The sequence below is a fragment of the Schistocerca nitens genome, chromosome 12 (assembly GCF_023898315.1).
Source record: "Schistocerca nitens isolate TAMUIC-IGC-003100 chromosome 12, iqSchNite1.1, whole genome shotgun sequence".
In the NCBI taxonomy this organism is placed as follows: domain Eukaryota; kingdom Metazoa; phylum Arthropoda; class Insecta; order Orthoptera; family Acrididae; genus Schistocerca; species Schistocerca nitens.
The window spans coordinates 24288450-24311464 of NC_064625.1; the positions used below are offsets into that span (position 1 = coordinate 24288450).

General features: G+C 41.2%; 1 protein-coding gene across 1 annotated transcript in view; it reads right to left on the bottom strand.

Moving 5' to 3' along the window:
* Positions 1-262: 262 nt before the first annotated feature.
* The window catches only part of LOC126214871 (disintegrin and metalloproteinase domain-containing protein 10), a 409342-nt gene continuing 386589 nt past the window's right edge, over positions 263-23015 (bottom strand). The window contains exons 17-18 of the mRNA XM_049941518.1: positions 16763-18115; positions 263-6106 (exon numbers count right to left, since the gene is read on the bottom strand). Of these exons, the coding sequence (XP_049797475.1) occupies positions 5748-6106; positions 16763-18115 (1712 nt within the window). The 3' untranslated portion in view covers positions 263-5747. The remainder of the gene's footprint in view (positions 6107-16762; positions 18116-23015) is intronic.

Below are 23015 nucleotides of genomic sequence, written 5' to 3' on the forward strand. Positions count from 1 at the left end.
TTCCTATTCTTTCCTGTATTTTAGACTTTTCTGCATTTTACACTTTTTTGGATCAGTCCTCTGAAAAGTGTAAAAAGAGGGTTTTACTGTAAATAGTCTATCAGCTCTGAGGAAGGATGCTGTCTGAAAGCTCACCAACTATTTCGATACCATTTGTGCACCTATCGTCTGCTCGATGTTTCAACTGTACAGTGAGTGATGATATTTACTCCTGTCCTTGCTTTGGGTTTAAAGTACACCAAATAATAAAAGCCTGAAAGTATCAGAAACTTTGAAAATATTGTACATATTTATTGCAATGCAATCAAAAAAGCACATTTTTCCAAGTACAACAATATCTGTTCAACAAAAATTACAAATTGGATTTTTTCTCTCTTTTCAAGACAGTTCTGTGACCACAAAATAGAAGAGAGAAGGCAAACATTAGAATTTTTTCCGTTGCTAGCAAAATAAGGTAGAAAAAATGCCATCAAAGGGACAGCTGGCGACTCCTCACAATAAATACGAAGAAGGCTCACACAGCTTTGGCAGGATTGTAGTTGCGAGTGTCTCTCCATCTGCTACACTCTCCGTGTGCCAGGTATTGCATAAAAATGATCCACTACTACAGCTTTGTTTTGACACTTTTTCTTAAGCATTATTCCAGCACTCATTCTAGGAAGTAATGACACACATAGCAAATGCTGCAGCATTGTGGAACTAGACAGGAAAAAAAAAAGGAAAAAAAAAAAACTTTTGTTCTCCATTGGCAGTCTTTAACAACTTATACATTTTTGTTACAGAGTATGTATACAAGAAATGCACTGAAAGGTGCTATAGAGCATTCATATTTCTGTCTCACTTATTTGCAACTGTTTGGCTTCCTTTTTGTTGAACAGTTCAGTATAGCAAGCAAGATGAACTTCATTAAGGGTTAACGTTTTTATTGTAATTTGCAGTGGTTATGAAGGAAGCACTGCTGCTTTGTTATTTGTCATACAATGTGTAATGTGGAAGAGCATTGCAAACGCAATTGTCAGTAAAACCTGTAGCAATAGTGAAATACTGTAAACAGTAGCACAAGCTAAAAATCTGATCTTTTTGTCATATAGAAACAATAGCTTTGTAATAAGTTGCTAAAACACTTTTTCTAATAGATGATTAAAATAAATGTTTTTCAAAATGAGCATTAAATGCAAATAAAACACCATCTTCATTGCAGACTCTTACTTCGTAATATAATAAAATAATAATAATACTATATTATGGAATGTTGTTAAATTAATTCTTTATCAATCAGTCCAGAAACACTTTCCACAGACAATGTGAAAACAAAGGCCGGAAACATACAAGACAGAGCAATGAGCTAATCAGCTACAATGTAGTAATAACATATTTCACTGCCAACTCTTAATGGTTTTTTTACACTTGAAATTTCACAATTTTCTTCAAAGTAACTGAAACCTCTGCTTGAATTCAAAAAATATGAAAGGAAAAGTTTGTTGGATTAATGTAATGACTGCTTCTGAACAATTAGAGAATCACTTAAGTTTGGTATATGAAGTATCACAACAAAGACATTAACCACCTGTCACCTAGTTAATAAATATTAAACTTAAATAAAAATTAAACTACAGGAAACAGATTTAATATAAATTTAGTATTTTCATATATAAAGAATATACTTTTAACATTTTTGTTCATACAGAAGTTACATTCATCTATATGCAAGGAATTAGCATCGCAATTTCCAGTCGTAAATAGCTGCCTTCTGTGAAACATTTACAGTGCTTATTAAATACACATAAGTGTCCAGTTATGGAAGACCACATATAACACAGTCACAGACACCATAACCCAGCAAGAGCACCAATTGAAGCAAACAAAAGCACTTTCAAAACAAGTTACCGAAACACATAACAAACAGCTACGTTCCGTAAGAAGTCAAGCTAACAATAATGCCAATATATCACAGACACACAGTGCATACTGTGTATAAATGAAATGCTACCTTTTGGGGAACAGTTCATACATTAATATTATATACACTCGACTTGGTAGTTAACATTCAGGAAACAGTTATCGCTATTTTGTAAAGCTTATCTGTACAAAAGTTTTACTCCATTATTTAGTTCTTTACAAAGACAGCAAATTCAGTTTTTTTTTTTTTGCAGGGAAAGATATTCTCCCATTTTTGGCACATTGGAAGGTATGAGAAAGTTGTGTTAAGCCACTAGTAGACAAATCAGTTCTCACTGAAACTTTCTCAGTTTTGAGAGAAAGAATGTAACTTTTAAAATAAGATGAATCCTGGAAAAAAAAAAGGAAAAGAACCTGCACGTCAGTCGAAAAGGTAGAAGTATTCTTAATATAGGGAATTTCTGTGAAAATGTGTACAGCCTTATAGACAGTGTTAAAGTAAAAGGATTCCCTATCTTGAGTGGTGGTAGTACGGACAAAACAAGACTAAAATGTATTGCAAATATGAGCTCTAAAATGCATACCTTAAGAGCTATGAACAGTTGTTCATCTTCACTACTATGAAATGTATCTCCTCTGCTCCAAGCTCTCTGCTATTACAGAGGACCTACATTGAGAACACATTTCTCTGTTATTGTCCAGAGATACAGCATGCAGTAAACATCTGTTAATGTTGTTACTGTAAACTATTCACAGTTCTGGGTGAGTGCAGCGCGCACATTAGTTTTAATGTGAGCAGTTTGTGAAATGGTTTTACACGGTAATTTTATTTTTGAACATACCAGCATAATGGAGCCTATTATCACACGTGGAAAATGGCAGTCGTGATATTCTGCTATGGTTCACTGGTGCACGTCATATGTAATAGGAAGCAGGTTACATTAGAAGCTCTGCTGTTACTCATTTGTTTACTGCATTGTGTAGATCATTCGTAATGAAAAACAAAGCTTTCGGTAGAAGAGATTCATATGACAGCAGCAAAGAAGAACAAGTGCTTTTAGCTCTTAAGGTATGCATTTAAGACTACATGTTTACTAAACTTTTTTTGTTTTTGTCCACTCAAAATATGGCATACTTTTTTTTAACATCCTTTATTTCACACAGCCCTGTCATCTATACACTTTAAGCAGCTGTGGAGGATGAAAACAGCAATATGAAGACAAGCTCAGCTCCATCAGCAGTGGATGGAGGTAGTGAGGCATGAGACAAGGAAGGTAGATGTGAAATGAAATACCAGCCAGGGAGAAATGTGAAGTGGAATCCAGTAGTGATCTCTCTAAATTTCTGTCTGCTTCTGTCCTGCACATCCACCTGCTTTCCTGCAGAGCCTGTGGGGGGTGACAGTGGTTCATACTCCATCTCACACTCTCCCTTCTGCTGCCACACTTTTCCCATTACTTCTTATGTATTTTCTCTCTCTCTCTCTCTCTCTCTCTCTCTCTCTCTCACACACACACACACACACACACACACACACACAGAGAGAGAGAGAGAGAGAGAGAGAGAGAGAGAGAGAGACTCTCTCCTAAGAGTCATCAGGTGCATTTTCTCTGATGTTTCAGCAGACAATTGCAGTTTTGTTTCTGCAACATGTAGCTGCAATCAGCCCAAACAAATACTGCTCATCACATCTTTCATGCGATGCCGAACATCAATGGAAGTTGTTTCCTGTTACAAAAGAAAAAAAAAAAAAAAATATTTTTAAAGTGTAATTTTATGTTCTCATTCGACAGAATGGTCCCGAGTTTATCTAGTGCAACATTTGTTTTATTGTCATGTATTAATAGGGACATAAAACAGAAGAATAATCAGTACTCCATCCTGGCCTGCGGTGACTGCTACTGCTGTGCAGCAGTGGTCCTAAGTTGCTACTGGAGTACTGGTTATTCTTTGTGTTCTACTGTTCTCATTAATATCTATCAATAAAAGAAATAATACACTAGACCAATTTGGGCCACTCTATCGAATATGCACGTAAAATTCCGAATTAATAATTTTGTTTGTATCGGGAAACAAGCTGACATCTTCTGTCGATGCTGGGTGTTGTATGAAAGACGTGATGAGTGGGATTTGTTTGGGCTGACTCCAGCTACGTGCTGCAGAAATGAAATTGCAAATATCTGCCGAAACACCACAGAAAATGCACCTGACAATCCATTGGATAAAAACATGGTACATCAGAGACAGAGAGAACTTGCTTGTGGGTTTGTGAAAAGCCAAGAGAAACAGATTAAAAAAATAAATGGTATTAAATTTCCCTGAGGCTACAACAGACGTCCACATAGACATTTACACAACCATTATACTGGTGCCCCACAGACAAATGGAGAGGGAAGAAACTAAATAAGGTGGCACTCCAAGGATTACCCTCTGCCATGCATTTCACAGTGAACTGCAGAGTACGGTTGCATCCCTACAATGAAGATAAACCTCATATTCACTGTTTCTGCTTGATTCGATCTGCTCTAATAGTTTCTCAGAAGTGCCACACTAATCGTGAAGTTAATAAAATGCGTAGTTTCCATAAACTGGGGTAGGGTAAACAACGTGCACCATTTGTGCATTTTCACTTTTTTATGGCAGTGCACATGGCTGAATAGTGGAATTCTTTCTTCAGCCTCCATTTTGTGAGAGATGGCATCCTCAATAAGTATAACTTGTGCAAACAGTCAGGGGTTGAAAATCGTGTCTGACTAACTGCATGTGAAGCTGTTCATATCAGTGGTTTTTCTGGCCTCAAATGTCCGTTGAATAATTATTAGAATTTGTAATCCAAATTACTGAGATCCCAATTAAAAAGATGCAACATTTGATAGTCATGGCTTTCCTCATACGAAGTGAATGATAAAATGGTAGCCTTTGTGTTATTATTGGTTCAAAACAAACAAGCGTGCCCGCGCGCGCGCGCGCGCACACACACACACACACACCAATTCATTAGGAAGGAAAACGGGTGATTTCATTCAGTGGAAATGTATGTAGGTAAACAATGTATTGTCATACAAAAGTTTGGAAATGGAAAGGCTTCTTTGCAACATGAACTTGCGCAGTCAAGAACATACATACAATAGGACAGCTGCTGATAGAAGCTTTGGTGTGATTGACAAACAAGGCTGTAGAGTTTATAAATTGAGCTGAGAACACAAACACCAGATCACTTTCTTCAGGAATCGAGCATTGGGCAGCTCGCACAACCGACAGTTACGGCCAGCTAGAGAATTGTCTTATGGCCAATTCACATTACTTTCCGTGTCTACTAGACACACCTAGGAAGAAATCTGGCACTGTTTCCGTACAAACAATTAGAACAGGTTCGTGAAACAATCTTGGACAAGAAACTGGATTTGAGGAAGGCTCCACAGTACTCATCATTAGCAGTGAATCTGACTAGAAATGAGACTCATGTTCGAACACTGGCAATTGGTAAACTTTCCAAGCCATTCAGTGTTATCCTTTCATCCCTCATAGCAATGTATGAAATACCTTCCAAAAATAGAAATAAAAACCAATTTTTATTTTAAAGGGAAGCAATCTATGTACATAACTTCCTCGTGAACTGCTCGGCACGCACTACTCTGTATAGAACTGAAAATTTCCCCGAACTACTAAACTCTGTATCGATCACAATTATTTATTAGCTTCCTGGACATGTCCAAAGCACATCTTTAGCAGCTGACAAGATAATAATCCCGGCCCATCTCTCAGACGTACAGCAACATATATTTAGAACAGGAGGTGCACACTCCCGGCACCGTCCAACAGTGGTGGGCGTGTGTCACGGGCAGTCGTCACGCCCCGTCCCTGTCTTCGGAGAAGAGGAACTCGCTCTCGGAAAGCAGGACTTCGAGGTCGGACGGGACGGTGTGCAGGTTGGAGTCGACGTCCTCGGCGGCGAGTGCCAGTTCGGGGGAGACGGCCGGGGTCCGCGCCCGGCCAGCCCTCCCGCGCCTACCCGGCACCGCCGACCGCCCGACTCCAGCTCTCGCCGCTGGAGCAGATGTCGACGTGGCAGCGGGCTTTTTGAACTTGAGCTTGAACTTGAAAGGTCCACCATACAGCAACTGCAGCTGCGCCTTCCTGCCGCCGGCAGGTTTCAGGTCACCCCCACTGCCCGACCTGCCGACACCAGCTGCCTTTTCTGTCAGACCTGTTAAGAGAGCAAAAACGAGCAGGTCTTTTAATACATGTAATGTCCACGACAGGAAATGGAGTCCCCACAATCTGTCTCTCTGTCAGGCCTGTCAGAAACACAAACAGGAGTGGGTGTTTTAATACACATAACATATACAACAGGGAATGAAATTCCCATAATATGTCTGATTTTCGTACAGGGTTTTTCAAATGTTTCCTGTTCTGGTGGTGCTTCAAAAGCACACATTCAGTCATTCATTCATTTACCCCATCAAGAAAAGCTTTCACAGATGTTAATGACTCATGTTTTCATTAACAAAAGACTAGAAAACATGGAAATTTAATCTGTATACTCTGCTAACTGTAAGCTATCACTATTTGCTTAAAACTATTCACACTTGTGCTCTCTGTGGTATTATCCAGAGATCATAGTGCCATACCAAATTCGGCCATGTGAATCGATACCGCAGATGTTAGCAAGGGCTTGCAGTAATCCGCCACAATCCCTCCAGAAGACTGTGCCTCCCTCTTAGCATAGCAGCACCCTCATGCTGAGGTTAATAGAGGGTCAAGCATGCAAGAGTTCAGCACAGTTTGTGACTTCAGCTGTAGCAGTGAACATCATAGTGTAGGACCAATGAGTAGTTAAAGTTTCTGATGAACTTTCCCTTTAGTAAGTGTTGAACATTGTACCTCAAGAGAAGTTTGTTGGTAAGTGCATCAAGTGGTGATCCGTGGACTCAAATAGGAACCCCTCAATGGAAGATGACTTTCCTTTCATGAAATACTATTGAGAAAATTTAGAGAACTGGCATTTGCTGATGACTGCAGAATGATTGTACTGTCACCAATGTACATTTCACTTAAGAACTGTGAAGATAACAGAAATTAGGGCTCATACAGAGGCATAAAATGTGCTGCTATAAAATAATGTGACTATTGCTGTAAAACATTTTATTTCAAAACCATACATATTCAGTTTGTGACTCTCTCAATATACTCCTTTCCTCTATCCCTACAACACTCCATGCGAATTTTACGTCAATGGACGTCTTCGTCTGTAAGTGCCTTGATAATGTGTGCCACTTTTTCTTTCACTGCTTCATTTTGTTACTTTTAATGCTGATTGGATCTTGGGGAATATATATGCCACATGGTTCTAAGTCGGACATATAATGTTGGTGGTCTAACACTGGGATGCTGTAATATTCTAGAAACCTTTTAACAGACAATGTTGTATGAGCTGGTGCATTGTCTTGATGCAGAATCTATTGATGCAATTCACTATTCACGCCATTTTTTTCTTATTTTCTCATGGAGTTGAGCAGGCAGTAATTCTGATTAACAGGTAGACCGTCAGGAACCCAGTGAAGATACTCAATTCCATGAATACTGGAAAACAGAAAAATATCATCACTTTGAATCTTGATTTGCTCATTCAAGCCTTTCTCACTCTCGGTGAAGTTGGAATCTTCCAGTGCATCTGGATCATCAGTGAAAAACCAAGATTCATCACATGTCATCACACTTTCCAAGGAATTACAATCATTTTCAATGGTATTCAAAGTGTCAGTACAAACATTTTCACAAACTTATTTTTGTTTGATCATGAGAATTTTTGGCACCACTTTTGCAAATAATTTTCTCATGTTAAATTGGTATGTAAAATTTGCCTTCTGCATTTTTTATGAATTCCTACAGTTCCAGAAATTGATAAAATACTCCACCAATGGTCAGATCAAATCAGTTTACCTACTTTTTCTATATTTTCATCTGTTTTTCATGTCTAAGGATGTACCAGATGTGAGTCATTGTCGTCACCACCACCACCATCTCAGCCAACTGGGGAACGTTCGAACTACTCGAAAACTCATGTTTGAGGTAAACATTCTTCTGCCATACACTTCTTTTAGAACCAGATAGGTTTCAGGAGCAGGTTTCCCAAGTTTCGTGTGAAACTTCATGCCAGTTCACTGCTGTGTTATTAAACTTATCATTTTTCTGCCAAAACAGCTCTTACACAAACGAAGGCCACAGCCGCACTTACTCGTATTTGTCTACCAACGCAAGACATTCTGCATTTTACTGAGGAGGATTCACAACTATTGGTCATTCATCTTTGGCACATGTGTATTTACTCTAATGACAGCAGTCCCATTATTTTATATCCACATTTGGTATAGACAACTGATTTTCCCCTCTCGTTTTGTGAGTGGAACAGTGAACGAAATGACTAGTAGTGTTAAAGGATAACCTCTATGCATACAGCATATGGTAGCTTGCAAATTTAAGTAGATGTGGATGGAGCTGGTAAGGCCAAGGTGGAGGTAAGAAATTATTGAAAGGGGGGCACAAGGTGATCTTTTGGGATGAAGGGAGGGTCAAGGTTGCGTGGTGTTATGAACAGGGAGGGTCAAGTTTCAATGTTGGCACTCAGTTTGGCTTCAGTGAAAGGATCAGTAGTGAAGACGTGTTTCCACTGTAGTGAACAGGCACGATTTATCTCGGGTGTGGTGTGGGAGGTAAGGCCTCTGGATACGGCTGATACTTTCATAAGATTGAAGTTTTTGGTGGACATGTCGCCAGCAGTGTTTTGGATTTGTTTAGGTTCTGGGTTTTGTGGGATATCAGGGGGGGGGGGGGGGGGCAGGGGTGGCAGATAGAAAAGGTCAGCAAGGTAGACTCTGGGTGCTACAAAGTGTTTCACTGGGGACAGGACGGGTGTTAACAAGTAGTTATGTTCCAATATGAGGTGTCAGTAAAACTGCATCTTGCAGACTGGTTCCTGTAATATCAGGTTGGTGAGGGACTCAGATTGGCAAAAATCTGGTAATTGGTCACTGTGAAAGGAGGGGTGGCACCCAGAGAAGGGAACATTTTGGTTAGGAAGTTGAGGGGAGGGGAGGGGAGGGGGGGGGATTCTGTGGCTTAGGTGGCAATTAAGGGAAAGGATGTGGGACATGGTTAAGTTGACACATTGTAACTGTACAGCTGTGTGTGCATATGCATTTGTATGTGTACTCTAGCCATCTCAAACTAAAACTGAACCAGTGGCACTCAATTCACCTGTTTAACCTGGGGTCAAGAGGAGGCAGATGCAAAAGGTTTGGCATCTGTTAATCGTCTGCAATTCAAACGTACGGGGAATGACGGTACAATATGTTTGGTAGCAGAAGATTTATTTATAAACAGTCACGTTTTTTCTTTATTTACTTTTCACGCGACATGTTTCGGGAAATGATTCCCATTTTCAAGTGTGTTTTTTGTGTATGTTAAGCATAGTTCTATTGATGTTATCAATGTGTGAGAGTCTGCTTCATTTTGTTGACTTTTACTGCAATATATAAGAAACAGGTGATTTTTTTTAAATTGGTTATCGATTCTTTTGGTAAAGTTAGTGGCAAAATTTAGAACAATTTGTACTTAGTTTTCTAATGGTCCTTTTGTGCAGGGTCTCACACACACTAAACATTACGCACAACTTGCTGTACACTTTAAAAATCGCAAATATCTTGTATAAACAAAACTGTTACAAAGATTTTCTTACAAGTAGTCCACAGATATAATATTATAGGTCTATAATGTTATCTCTGTGGACTACTTTTAAGAAAATCTTTGTAACTGTTTTGTTTAGATAAGATATTTTTGATGTTTAAAGTGTACAAAAAGTTTTGCATGATGTTTAGTGTATGTGAGACTGCACAAATGGACCATTAAAAAGCTAAGTTCAAATTCTTCTAAATTTCGCTGACTGTATGTGGGATGCACACATGGGTTTTTTAGATTGGCAATTCTCCATCCAATCTAGATAACAAGAGCTGTCGGAAACCCACAAGTATCAGTGTAATATCGAAAGAAATGCCTCCCGCAGGTGAGAGTATTAAAATTCTAATGGTAAATTGCTGAAGCATTCGCAACAAAATCCCAGGGTTTGCAGTGTTCATGAAAAAGCAGTGAAGTTCACATAATATTAGGTACAGAAATCTGGTTGAAAGCTGAATTGATATCAGTGAGATTTTTGGGGAAAATTTAAATGTATGTCAAAAGTATAGGCAATTGAGAAATGGAGGTGGTGTATTTGTTGCAGTAAACAAGAAACTTAAATCCACTGAGATAGAAATCAAGTTGCATTTGAGATTGCGTGAGCAAGATTCAGTATCAAGGGTGGACATAAAATGATGATTGAATCCTTCTATCACCTATCAGACTCATCTCCTGATGTAACCGAAAACTTTGGAGACAACCTCAGTTCACTTGTATGTAAATTCCCCAATAATACTGTAATCATCAGTGGAGACTTTAATCATCCAACAATTAATTGCAAAAATCACAGTTTTGTTAGTGGTGGGCATGATAAGACGTCCTGTGAAACTTTGCTAAAAGCCTTCTCTGAAAACTATCTAGAACAGATAGTTAGGAACCAGACTCATGATGGAAATATATAGCATGTAATGGCAACAAATAGACCTAATCTCTTTTGAGGATGATGCGGTTGTGGCAACAGTAATTACCAAAGTAAAAAGGACAACTAAAACAGGCAGACAAATACATATGTTCAGTAAACTAGATAAAAAATCAGTAGCGTTATATCTCAACGAGGAACTTCGAACTTTTAGCACAGGGCAGGAGTGTGTAGAAGAACTCTGGCACAAGTTTAAAAGTATAGTTCACCATGCACTGGAATTATATCTACCCCGTAGAACAGTTCATAATGGGAGGGAACCTCCATAATATACAGTCACTGTAAACAAACTTCTAAAAAAAGATTACTGCATAATAGGTGTATAAGAAAGCGGAGGTCTGTAGTGCAGTGTAGTTGCAGCTCTCTGAGACTGCAGAAGTGTGTGCATGTTGCACTTGCGTGAGTGTGTGTGTGTGTATGTGTATGTGTGTGTCTACTGCTGACAAAGGCCTTAATGGCCAAAAGCTATGATTGTGTGAATCTTTTTATTGTGCCTATCGCGACTCAGCATCTCCGCTATATGGTGAGTAGCGACTTTCCTTCTCTCGTATTGTTACATTTACTAAGTAAGATTCAGAAAAACTGTCCCAGTTTAATTCTCATGCAACTGCAAAGGTGAACGATACAGGCCTTAGTGTAAGCAAAATTGAGAAACAGTTGAAATTGCTGAAATAAATTACACTGTGAGGAACTTGTCCACTGTTACACAGAATGTAAAATTAAACAAGGCTACAGGGCCCTGTGGATCCCTGTCATATAATATACAGAATTTTCAGCCAAGTTAGCTCCCATTTTAACCATAATATAAAATGTGTGTTTTTGTTTTGAAAGGGAGGGGCGCAAAGAAAACTCCTGTTCCCAGCACAAGTCCAGTAGAAGATGGTCTGAGCTCCAACATGAGGAGGTATCTCGAACAGAAATCCAGCACGTATTCTGAAAACATAGATGGTGCAAAATCCCACTTGTGCTCTTCTCATATGACATCTGAAAGCTATGGATTCCAGAAATTAGGAAGAGGCCATATTTCTTGACACGTGGAAAGCATTTGACTTCATACCATCCCAGTATTTATTAACAAAAGTATTATTACGTGACGTATCAAACAAAATTGGTTCCACATTTCTGGATTTCCGGAAGGCTGTTGATACTATTCCTCACAGGCAGCTTCTAATCAGATTGTGTGTTATTTAATTCGATAGATAAAAAATCTATTCACCAATCAGCGACAGAACACACACACACACACACACAAAAGACTGTTGTGATTGGCAAGCTTTCAGAGCCAGTGGCAGCTATCCAATTAAATAATCTATATAAATGATTCAGGAGAAAATCTGAGCAGCCCTCTTAGATTGTTTGCAGATGATACTGTCATTAGCCATCTAGAAAATTAGTCACAAGATCGAAACAAATTGCAAAATGTTTCAGGCAAGAAATACAGGAAATTTACTAAATAAAGGCAAGTGTGACATCACCCACGTGAGTACTAAAAGGAATCAGATAAATTTCAGGTATGCAATAAATCACACAAATCTAGAGGCTGTCAATTCAACTAAATATCTACATGTAACAATTATGAACAATTTAAACTGGGACAGTCACACAGGTAATGTTGTAGAAAAGGCAAACCAAAGACTGCATTTTATTGACAGAGTACTTCGAAGATTCAACAAATCCAGTAAAGAGCCAGCCTACACTATGCTTGTCCATCCTCTTCCGGGGTACTGCTGCACAGTGTGGGATCCTCACCAGATTGGACTGATGGAGGACATTGAAAAAGTACAAAGGAGAACAGATCATTTTGACTTGAGTGAAACAGGGAAGAGAGTGTCATATATGTCATGCGAGATGGAGTGTCAGTCATTAAAACAAAGGCATTTTTTGATGTGGTGAGATCTTCTCAAGAAATTTCAAGTTACAACTTTCTCTACCAAATGCAAAAATATTTTGTTGGCCCCCACTTTCATGGGGAGAAATGATTATCGTAATAAAATAAGAGAAATCAGAGCTCACTCAGAAGGATTGAAGTGTGTGTTTGTTTTTTCACGTGCATTATTTGAGAGTAGGGAGAGTGGTTTGATGAACCTCTGGCAGTCACTAAGTTAGTTGCACAGTAGTTGTGTAGATTTAAGTGGGTCGGGGATTTCTCGGTCGGCATACTGTAGCATTTTATCTCCGATGGAGAGTCATTGACAGAAGTAGAAGTAGCTTCAGGTGTGCTCCAGAGAAGTGTGTTGGGAGCCTCATTGTTCATGTTCTATGTTAATAGCACAACAAATAATATTGGTAACAACCTCAGACTTCTGCAGATGATGTATTTATCAGTAATGAAGTACTTTCATAAAAAATCTGGGGAAATTTGTATCAGATGGCAAGAAGACTTCAAAGTAGTGCATAGATTGCAAACTCACTTTAAATGTACTGAAACGTAAAATTGTGCATTTCACAAAACTATCAAGTGTAGTATCCTACAACTACAGTACCAAAGATTCACAACAGAATCAGTCAACTCCAACAAATACCTGCTTTGTGGTGATACAAAATGGAAAGATCAGTTGTAGGTAAGGCAGTCATTCTACCACAAACATGGCTTCCAAACAGCGTCTGCATCCCACCTAGAATATACACGAAGTGGAACGACCCTGCAGAACTAATCACAGCTGAGGCAGATGCCAATCTGAGATCCAGCCTGGATGTCAGACCGCCCCACTCTGTGTAACTGTGGACAAGTTCCTCACAGTGTCAGTACATCAATGGAAATGGTTTGTTCCTGCAAGCCCTGTTAGCACGGCTTTTCTCATTTTCCATTTTTTTTTTTTACGCATGTGCATGCATACTGGAACACTGCTGCGCTCCTACTGACACACTGCTCCATTGTGCGCAATTCCCCCAAACGTGCAACGTTCTGCACTGCTCTGTGTCACGCGTTTGTGCGCATTGCAGCACTGTACGGCACATACAGTGTGGATACGGCTTCAGAGAGCATAGTGCGTCAACAGAGGAGGTAGCTTACAAAACCCTCATTTGACCAGTACTCGAATATTGCTTGTCAGTGTGGGATCTGCGCCAGATAGTATCAATGGAGGAAACCACAGAACAAACAGTAGTAGTGCATTTTGTCACAGGTTCATTTAGTAAGTACATAAGTGTCACGCTGAAGAGTAACCGACTCCAGTGGGAGACCCTGCAAGAGAAGTGTTATGTTTCACAGGTGGTTTACTGTTAAAAGTTCCAAGAGTATGCACTCCTAGAAGAGTCGACCAATGTAATGCCTTCCTCCTACATATATCTCCTAAAAGGACATTCGAGATAAAATTAGAGAGATTCAAGCCCAAATGGAGGTTTAGCAGCTATCTTATTTCCTGTGAACTGTTTGTGCCTGGAATAGGAAAGGGAGGAAGTGACAGTGGTATCTCCCACCACACACCATAAAGGTGGCTTGTGGAATATAGATGTAGATGTAGATGTAGAAATGAACAATCCCACGACAAAAATTATGTGCAAAATTTAAAAAAATCAACTACTTTTGAATGCATTACGGGAACAGCAGTGATCAATGTCTTATAAATAATTACTATTAAAAACAGTCTTGATCACGATTTATTTAACAAGGTGACCGGTTTCGACCACTACTGTGGTCATCTTCAGACCATTGAGTAGGAACCTCTTTCTGTTGGAGAATCAACAGAAAGAGGTTCCTACTCAATGGTCTGAAGATGACCACAGTAGTGGTCAAAACCGGTCACCTTGTTAAATAAATCGTGATCAAGACTGTTTTTAATAGTAATTATTAAAAAAATCAGTACCAACCTATCTATAGATATTCTCAGGCCTTCTATGTATCGCTCCTGTAGGGAATGTGAAGGTAAGATTGTCTAACTGCAGTACACTCAGGGGCATTTAAGCTGTCTTCCCAAGCTCCATTGGTGATGGGAATGGGAAGAAACTGTTACATGTGGTACCCTATGACAATCACTTTACAGTGTTAGACTTGAACATGTGTAGATGTAGACGCTATTACAATATTGCCCATTACTGTGCCAAAAATTTGAAACTCAGAAAATTCTCTGTGAGTTTGAGAGGTGCCTCGAATGTGTGTCGAACCTTCCGAGGAGAAAAAAGTCATGGGATGGCAATGGTGGTACAATCACATATACGAGGTATAGAAGGGCCGCATTGGCAGAGCTGCCAATTTGCTATCAGGTGATTCGTGTGAAAAGGTTTCTGAGACAATGATGGCCACATGACAGGAATTAACTGAAACTGAGCATGGTATGGTAGTTGGAATCTGATTCGGGGGACATTCCATTTCAGAAATCGTTAGCCTGGAATTCAATATTATGAGGTCCACAGTGTCAAGAGTGTGCCGAGAATACCAAATTTCAGGCATTAAAATATGCAGTGGCGGCTGCGTTCACTTAACAACTGAGAGTGGTGACATTTGCACAGAGTTGTCATTGCGAACAGACTAGCAACAGTGCGTGAAATAACCACAGAAATCAATGTGGGATGTACGACGAATGTATCTGTTAAGACAGTACAGCGATATTTGGTGCTAGTGGGCAACGGCAGCAGACAGCCGATGCGAGTGCCTTTGCTAACACTGTGACATCATCTAGCACCTCTCCTGGATTTGCAGCTGTATCGATTGGATCCTAGATGACTGAAAAGCTGTGGTGTGATCAGACGAGTCCCTGTTTCAGTTGGTAAGAGCTGATGGTCGTGTTTGAATATGAAGCAGACCCCACAAAGCATTGGACCCAAGTTGTCAACAAGACACTGTGCAAGCTGGTGGTGGCTTCATTGTGGTGTGGGCTGTGTTTACATGGAATGGATCCAGTCCCAGTGAACTGATCATTGACTGGGAATTGTTATGTTTGGCTACTTGGAAACAATTTGTAGCTATTAATGGACTTCATGTTCCCAAAAAAAATGTGTCTTGTCTTTAGGACACAACTATTCACAATTTATTTGAAGAACATTGGCCACCCAGATCACTCGACATGAATCCCACCAAATATTAATGGGACATAGTCAAGATGTCAGTTCGTGCACAATATCCTGCACTGTGCAACACTTTTCAGTTATGCTACAGAGGAAACATGGCTCAATATTTCTGCAAGGGACTTCCAACAGCTCATTGTGGCGTGTCGAGTTCCTGCACTACGCTGGCAAAAAGGAGGTCCGGCACGTTATTAAGAGTTATCCCATGATTTTTATCACCTCAGTGTATGATATTACACAGGTAGACAGGAATAGGTGAAGAACAACTAAAGCAGCAATGTAGTGGATTTACGGAAGACTGCGCCTACCACTTTTAATTTCATTGTGTACGACAGAAGTCTCTGTGGGAAGTTTGATGAGAAATTATTTCACCATTAGTAAAACTGCTTTTAAATTTCTGTAGTTGTTCCAGGGAAAACAGTACAAAATTCTTATTGAGAAACTGAATAACTGGAAATTATGTTGAAGGTGGTACGAAAGCGTAATTTGGTGGTTAAGTACCAGCTTATAAAAGAAATAGTCCGGGGTTTGATCCCTGCCCTGGTATAGAATTATTATCCATCAGTTATCACTTCTTTCAACTCTGGCAGTGTTTATCAGTGTGAAAAGTAACAAGCTGCGTTGTGGTTCAGAGTCCACACTAAACAGGAGGTCCCCTGTAACTGGCTGGTTCAATCAGTTCAAATGCCAGATGAAGGCAATGGTACAACACCTCCAGTAGGCTCAGGTTACTGCTGTTTTTGAACTGAGCTTCAGTATGGTGATGCCTTACTTATCTCAGTACAAAGTACAAAAAATGATGCCTGTATATGCATTTTTGGACAGGTAAAAGAGGTGTATTTTTCTGACATCAACACAATTATCATCTCGTCCTACACACCATGGAATGGCTTACTCCTCAATGATTTGAAGAGTCCACATGGAGTCCAACCAGATAATGAAGAGTTGAAAATATTAGTTCTGTGATGGTTGATAACCCAACTGGCACACAGGAATGTAGAGGGTTTAAAAATCCTCGACCCACATTATAACCGGTTGGAAAATAGAGGTGACTGTATACAAAGCTCGAGGAGAGAGAGAGTATGTTTGTGAACCTCATACAAAATTTTTTATCAGTTTCATTTGTGATTACAGGTATCAGCCCCTGCTTTAGAGTTGTATTTCACAACTGTGATGTGAGAGCAAACAGAAATTGTGCTCACTTACCGGCAGGTGTGGAGCGTGACCGCGGTACCGGCTGCTCCGTCGACATCAGCCAGTTCTGGACTTTGCTCACCGGATCACTCTCCGGTACGGCGGCGGCCGCGGGAGCAGCAGTCGGCGGGGTAGCGTTGGCACTGTAGTCGATGACCTCTGCCTTGTGCCGCGTCCTGTGGGCGCCCTTCTTCTCCGCACTGCCCCTCTTAGTGTCCTGGCCTCTCCGTCTGTCAGAGGGTGACGGGGGTCGCTTCCTGTCTCCTGCGGCTCTCTGCCTGTCCGGGATGATGGCCACCACCGGAGGGTTCTCCGCAGCCGGCCTCTTCTCCACGACAGGCAGCGACGATTTCTCGGCCGCAGCTGTCGGGATGTTACCGAGTGTATTCCGCCTGGTGAACGTCGCGAGCTCCGGCGTCTTCTGGGGTGCGGACACTGCCGACGCCCGCACTTCCTTCCTGTCGCTGTCGACGCTGAGCGGTCGGCCCAGCGTGTGTCTCTTTCCGCCGGCACTCGGACCGGACGGGACGCCCACCGCTGCCGCCGAACTCGTGCAGTCCGGAGCCTGCCTCTCGGGATCCCTCGCACTTCGCTTTTCGGCCGCCTGCAGTTTTCCAGACACACCCTCCTGCGGCAGCAGGTCATCTCCTGCTCCCGGTCGTGGTGCGGTCGCCGGTGGCGGATGCTCCGGAGACTGTTGTTTGGAATCTTTGCCCTCCTGACATTCTGTAGCCGAGGTGGCCTCTGACGACAGCTGGTGACACGTCAGGCTCTTCTTACTCCTAGGAACATACTGCAGGGAGCGCCTCTTATCCCTGCTCAGCACTGCAGACCTGTCAGTCACTTCGGACATCTGTTTCTCTAGCTTCGGGCGCTTCTCCGGTGAAGGCTTCTCGGTGGCTATTGGATGTGACCTGCTGTCGGTCAATCCCGCCACTGGTGGAACGGAGCAGGAAACGCCTCCTCCTACCTGCGAGTTGTCCGTAACGGTTCCCGGACATTTTTCTGTCGCTACTGCTGCACACTGTCTTCGTTGGCAGTCTGTCGTCTTCTGTACTGGGGGGATTTCTGCTGCCGTCACCTCCTCCACCTTCGCTACATTTTCGAGCGGAGCGTACCCGTCGTCTTCAGCTGCCGTGTGTTTCTTCGCCGTTATATTCTTTTTCTCTTGCCCTGGTGCAGTCTTCCTCTTTGGGATGGGTGGTCTCTTCCCCTCTGCTCCCAAGTTTTTGTCTGCCCTTTTTTCTACAGCTCCCAGTTTCTTGTCTACTTTCTGCTCATCTGAAGCGGCTACTTTCTTCCTTCGTCGCTTGCTCTTGAGTGCGTGGTGTGTCGTTTTTTTCCTGTGTATTCTTGTTACTGCTCCTGCGCAAAAGAGATTATTGTGTTAGTGCTCTTATAAATAAATACAAAAAAGCATAGAATGTACACCTAATGCAGCACAAATAAAAAATTCAGGAGTGTAATTCCGTAAAACAGTGACAAATATGTGCTGGAACGGGAATAGAAAGCTGGCTCTTGTGTGCTTCAGCAATTCTGTTACTGATTGAGCTATGCATAGACATGTCACGACCTGAATCTAAGCTCCAATCTCTCAGTACACTGCTGCTCTTTCCTGAAACTTTTGAGGACGGCAGAGCCTTAATCTGAACCTGGAAGAGAGTAGTCACTACCAGTTACCACTCTCACATTTCTCTACTAGGGCACTTGGGAAGTGTCTGTTTTGCATATCGATTACAGGAGAGTTCTTCGGCATATTTTCTGGCCACATGCTCTACTACATGGGAAGTATTTAGGTTTTACTGGCAATCTTTAGAGTGAACATCTCAGCCAATGAACATGTAGGGGTTGGGGTGTGCCACATGTGTCCATTGTACACGAAGAAGGGAAAAAAAGAGTCAGTTGTATGGAGGTAGCTGTATTAAGGTAGTCAGCCATTTGTTGTCAGATGTGTGCAGTTTTAAGCAGGCTTGCAGTGCTGTGCAGTGGATGTTGTAATGAGTTAGTCAGTGCTGAGCTGTTTTTCATGTGAATTCCATGTTACTGTGAATTGGTAGGTGCAGGCAGTGCTGAGCTGGGAGAGGTGGTTGCCAGATGTTTGTATAAGACAAGCTGTGGTCTGATGATCCCGTTGCCAATCACTTAAGGAGAAGGAGTGCATGATATTTAACTTGGTCTTGAGAGTGGCTGCAATATTAGTTTTGAGAGAGCGAGCTATGTTTTTTGAATTGCTTTTGACTAGCACGTATTGCTCGTCTTTATGCATACCGCTCAGCAATCTGCAGTGAGGCATTACTATTTTCCTTTTCTTATGTCTTGGCTTGTATCTAGTAGCAGTGTGACTAATTAGGTCTGCCGTGTAGCAGATTGATGATTAGGCTGAGCTCAATATTCAGCAGTGTTTACATTCGCATCCAGTATGTAACATGTGATCAGGAGTCAGTAAATCATTATTTTCATTCACCAGATAGGAAATATTTCTGTATTTTCTTAAGACTGTCAATTCAGGAATTTGGCCAAGTGTAACATTATTAAGTATATAATGCTGATTATTATCTGTTGTAATTATTTTAATAAACTGGAATTTTATCTGCATTTTCCATTTTCCATACCTTGATCAGACTACTGCTCCTACTCGTGTTTTTTCCTAAAGTAATAATCAATAAATATTTTGTGATTAATATTAGTGTGGATTATTAACATTTTATTGGCTCAATATAACATTTACAAGGAGTCACAGTTGTATAACAGGGTCAACTTTATAAAAGAAACTTAAGTCACACTGCCGAACAACGAAGCTGCACTTGCCAAGTTCTTATCTCATATCTGTGATTTAATTTTATACTGTCATATATCAGGATAGAAACTGGTCTTTATTAGCCTGCAGAGGTTGTTTATTAATCGAGCACACCTGTCTGTTGAACAGTGCTTGGATTTAGTGAGATGCTCATCAACCTATATACCTGCTTTTAACATACACCATACATACTACACACCACCACCAATCTCTGTTGATTCAGTTTGATACATAACGTACTTCTTCCATAAATAAAATAGTGGGAAAGTTAATTAAAACACACACACACACACACGTTTATCCCAGTTTGGCAAAGTCAACAACTCCACCCCTGCCCCCCTCCCATTGCATGGATTTGTGTATTCCTTCTCTTTGTGATGAAATGGTGAGAACATTTTTGAAGTATTTGAAAATGTGTAACTGACATAGGACATGGGTTCCAGCCCAGTACTCCCCTTCTTGAATGTAGAAACTGCCTGAAAACCACATTTGAACTGGCTGGAACACTAGCCCTTGTTAATACATTAGGTAGATTCAATCCGGGGCTGGCACACTCCCCCAAATCCTGTCGAGTTAGTTGCTAATGTGTGTGGCTATCCAGGCTGGTTAAACATAAATTTATGATCATGTTTTAGTTTCTAACTTACACTAATCACTGTTTAACAACACGGACAGTAATAATCAGACTGCCGAGGAAAGTAACTTAATGCAATTTTGTCAAATGACAAAATCATAGCTTAAAAAATCTTCAGTTTATTAGCCATCAGTTTGTATCGCAATGATGCTTTTTGTGTAAAATAGTTCAGCTATTGAAGCAGTTAAAATACCAATTTATTTTTAATGAAAAGTTGCACTGCAGTTCAAAGGGAACAGTGATTAACATAATTACAGTACCGGAAGAACAAATGACATTCATTAATCCACATCAAAAGATGTCTTTAGCAAAGTAAAATTTGAAAGCAAATTGGAAAATAGTTTCTATTCCTGCTTTGAAGGAAAGCTATACGAACAAATCTGTGGCACAGCCACAGGCACCCACACGGCACCCTCCTATGCGAATCTTCTACAACAGATTTTCCGATCAGGACAATCTCTCCCATCTGCATTACTCAAGCCTCCTAGTACCATCTTCAAGGTCACTGACTTCCTCCTCTCTGATGGCTCCACCCTCACATCTTCCACCATTAATCCCACCAACAGTACGCACATTTCAACAGCTATTACCATTTCCATCCCAAAAAATCCTCCCCGTACAGCCTGGCCACCTGGGGATGGCATATCTGCAGTGATGAGAACTCTCTTGCCCGGCATGCTGAAGGTCACACAAAGGCCTTTACAGACATGCATTACCCCCCCCCCCCCCCAGACCTAGTCTGCAAACATCTTCTACGCCATTTCCCCTCACACCCCCAATCCTTCCACCACCCACAAGAACCAGCTATAGACGAGCACCCCCTTCATCAACCAATACCACCCCAGGCTAGATCAACTGAACCACGTCCTTTGTCAGGACTTTGATTATCTATTATCATGCCCTGAAATGAGGGCATCCTACCAGAGATCGTTCCCATCCCTCCTAAAGTAGTGTTCCATTGTCCATCCAACCTACACAACAACCTAGTCCAGCCCTACACCAGTCCCAATCCCGACCCTTTGCTACAGCGATCATATGTCTGTCACAGGCTTATCCTACCCCATCAGAGGCTTGGCTCCCTATGAAACCAGCCATGTTATATACAGCTTTGCTGCAGTCACTGCTCAGCTTGTTGTATCGGTATGACCATCCCGTCATCCACCAGGATGAACGGCAACCCCAAACTGTGGCTGAGAGCAAAGCGAATCACCCTGTTCCACAGCATGCAGCTTCAAGATCATACTCACTGACCACTTGAGCAAAGGTGTTTCTATTACTCATTCAATCCAGCAAAGTTATCCTCTCTCAATGGTGATGTATGCCATTGTCATTGGACTGTTATTGGCTAATTTAGCATCTCAGATATGAGGTATAATACATCAAAATAACAGGATGTCGTGCATCATGTACACGTATGAAACCGTGCAACTGCCTCATTGCCTGAAGATGCCACGAAGTCAGCGTGTATGCTCAAAGACTTAACAACTGTGACAGGTGTTGAGATCAACACAAGAACACAATTCTGTTAAACATTGGACAAGGCACCAGCCTTATTTGCAGCACGGACTGGTGCAAAATGGGCACAATGTGTAAATCACTTGGGCTCTAGCTGATTGGGCATCCAGCTCAGAAGCTAAATTATAATTAAACAAAATAAGAGCTGTCTTGAAAATTCACTCTAACAGGGAACTGGACTTATTTCAGAAAGTGCAGATGCTAGATATATCAGTATCAAGTAAACTACGGTACACGGCACAGATCTTGCCTATTCCAGACTCACTGGCTAACAATATCCAACAATCCTTTTGCTGGTTCTTTTCGAGAGGATACACATTAAAGAAAACTGCCTCTACCAGTTACAGAAGGAGGTCTTCATCTCGTGAGGATGAGACGTAACAGCTAAACACTTTTAATTAATCACATAAAGGAAGAGGTCAGAAAACAAAACCCAAGTCAAATCCAAAATCTGGTACTCAAATAAAAGTCGGGAAGTACAACTCACGAATAAATGAAGCTCAAATTAACATTTTATATCAATGCATCTGGCAACACTACCATGACTTCAGTAATGTAAACAGCAAGGCAAACAAACAAACTACTTACCAACAGAGAGTTACAATAACCTGTCAGCAAACCTTCACTGTATATTGTTCATCTGCTTTTACTGTTGTCGTTACTTTCTTCTTGTTTATACTTTAATACCAATTGAATAAATATTACATCTGTAACCGTGGAATGCCCTAACTTTTCTCTGCAAGATTTGCACTTATTCTGAGTGCAGATGTGGCTGAATTTGGTTTATGAGTTCCAAAATGTGGTTTTGCCAGTTTAAATTCTCATCAAAATTTTGAAGTTTTTGCCTTATTTATTATTTCCTCATATTTTTTTGTGTGCACACACGACTGCTATCGCTGGTCGCATAGGACAGAAGTAGCAATTCAGAACGGGGTGCGGTAGGAGAAGGGATAGCAGGGTACGTACGGACAGGGGGAGAGAAGTCAGCACTGCATAATGGAGTATGCAGGAACTAGAGGGCAGGACAAGGCTGCCAGGCAGAGCATCAGGAGGCGGTGGGGAAGGGAGAGGGGGGTGGGGGGAATGGGCAGCAGGAAGGAGAGGTGCAGAGAAGTGGAGGACACTGGTGAGTTTGCCTGTGCAGAGCAGCACACAGTGGGGTGAGAGGGGGCAAGTGGTGAGGTGGCGACAGGACGGAAGGAGCAGAAATAGTCGGGTGCGGGGACAGTAGGTTACCGTAAGTTGAGGCCGAGATAATTTTGGGATTGGAGAATGTGTTGTGGTAAGTTTCCTAATGAATTTGTCAAACAATCTCCGTG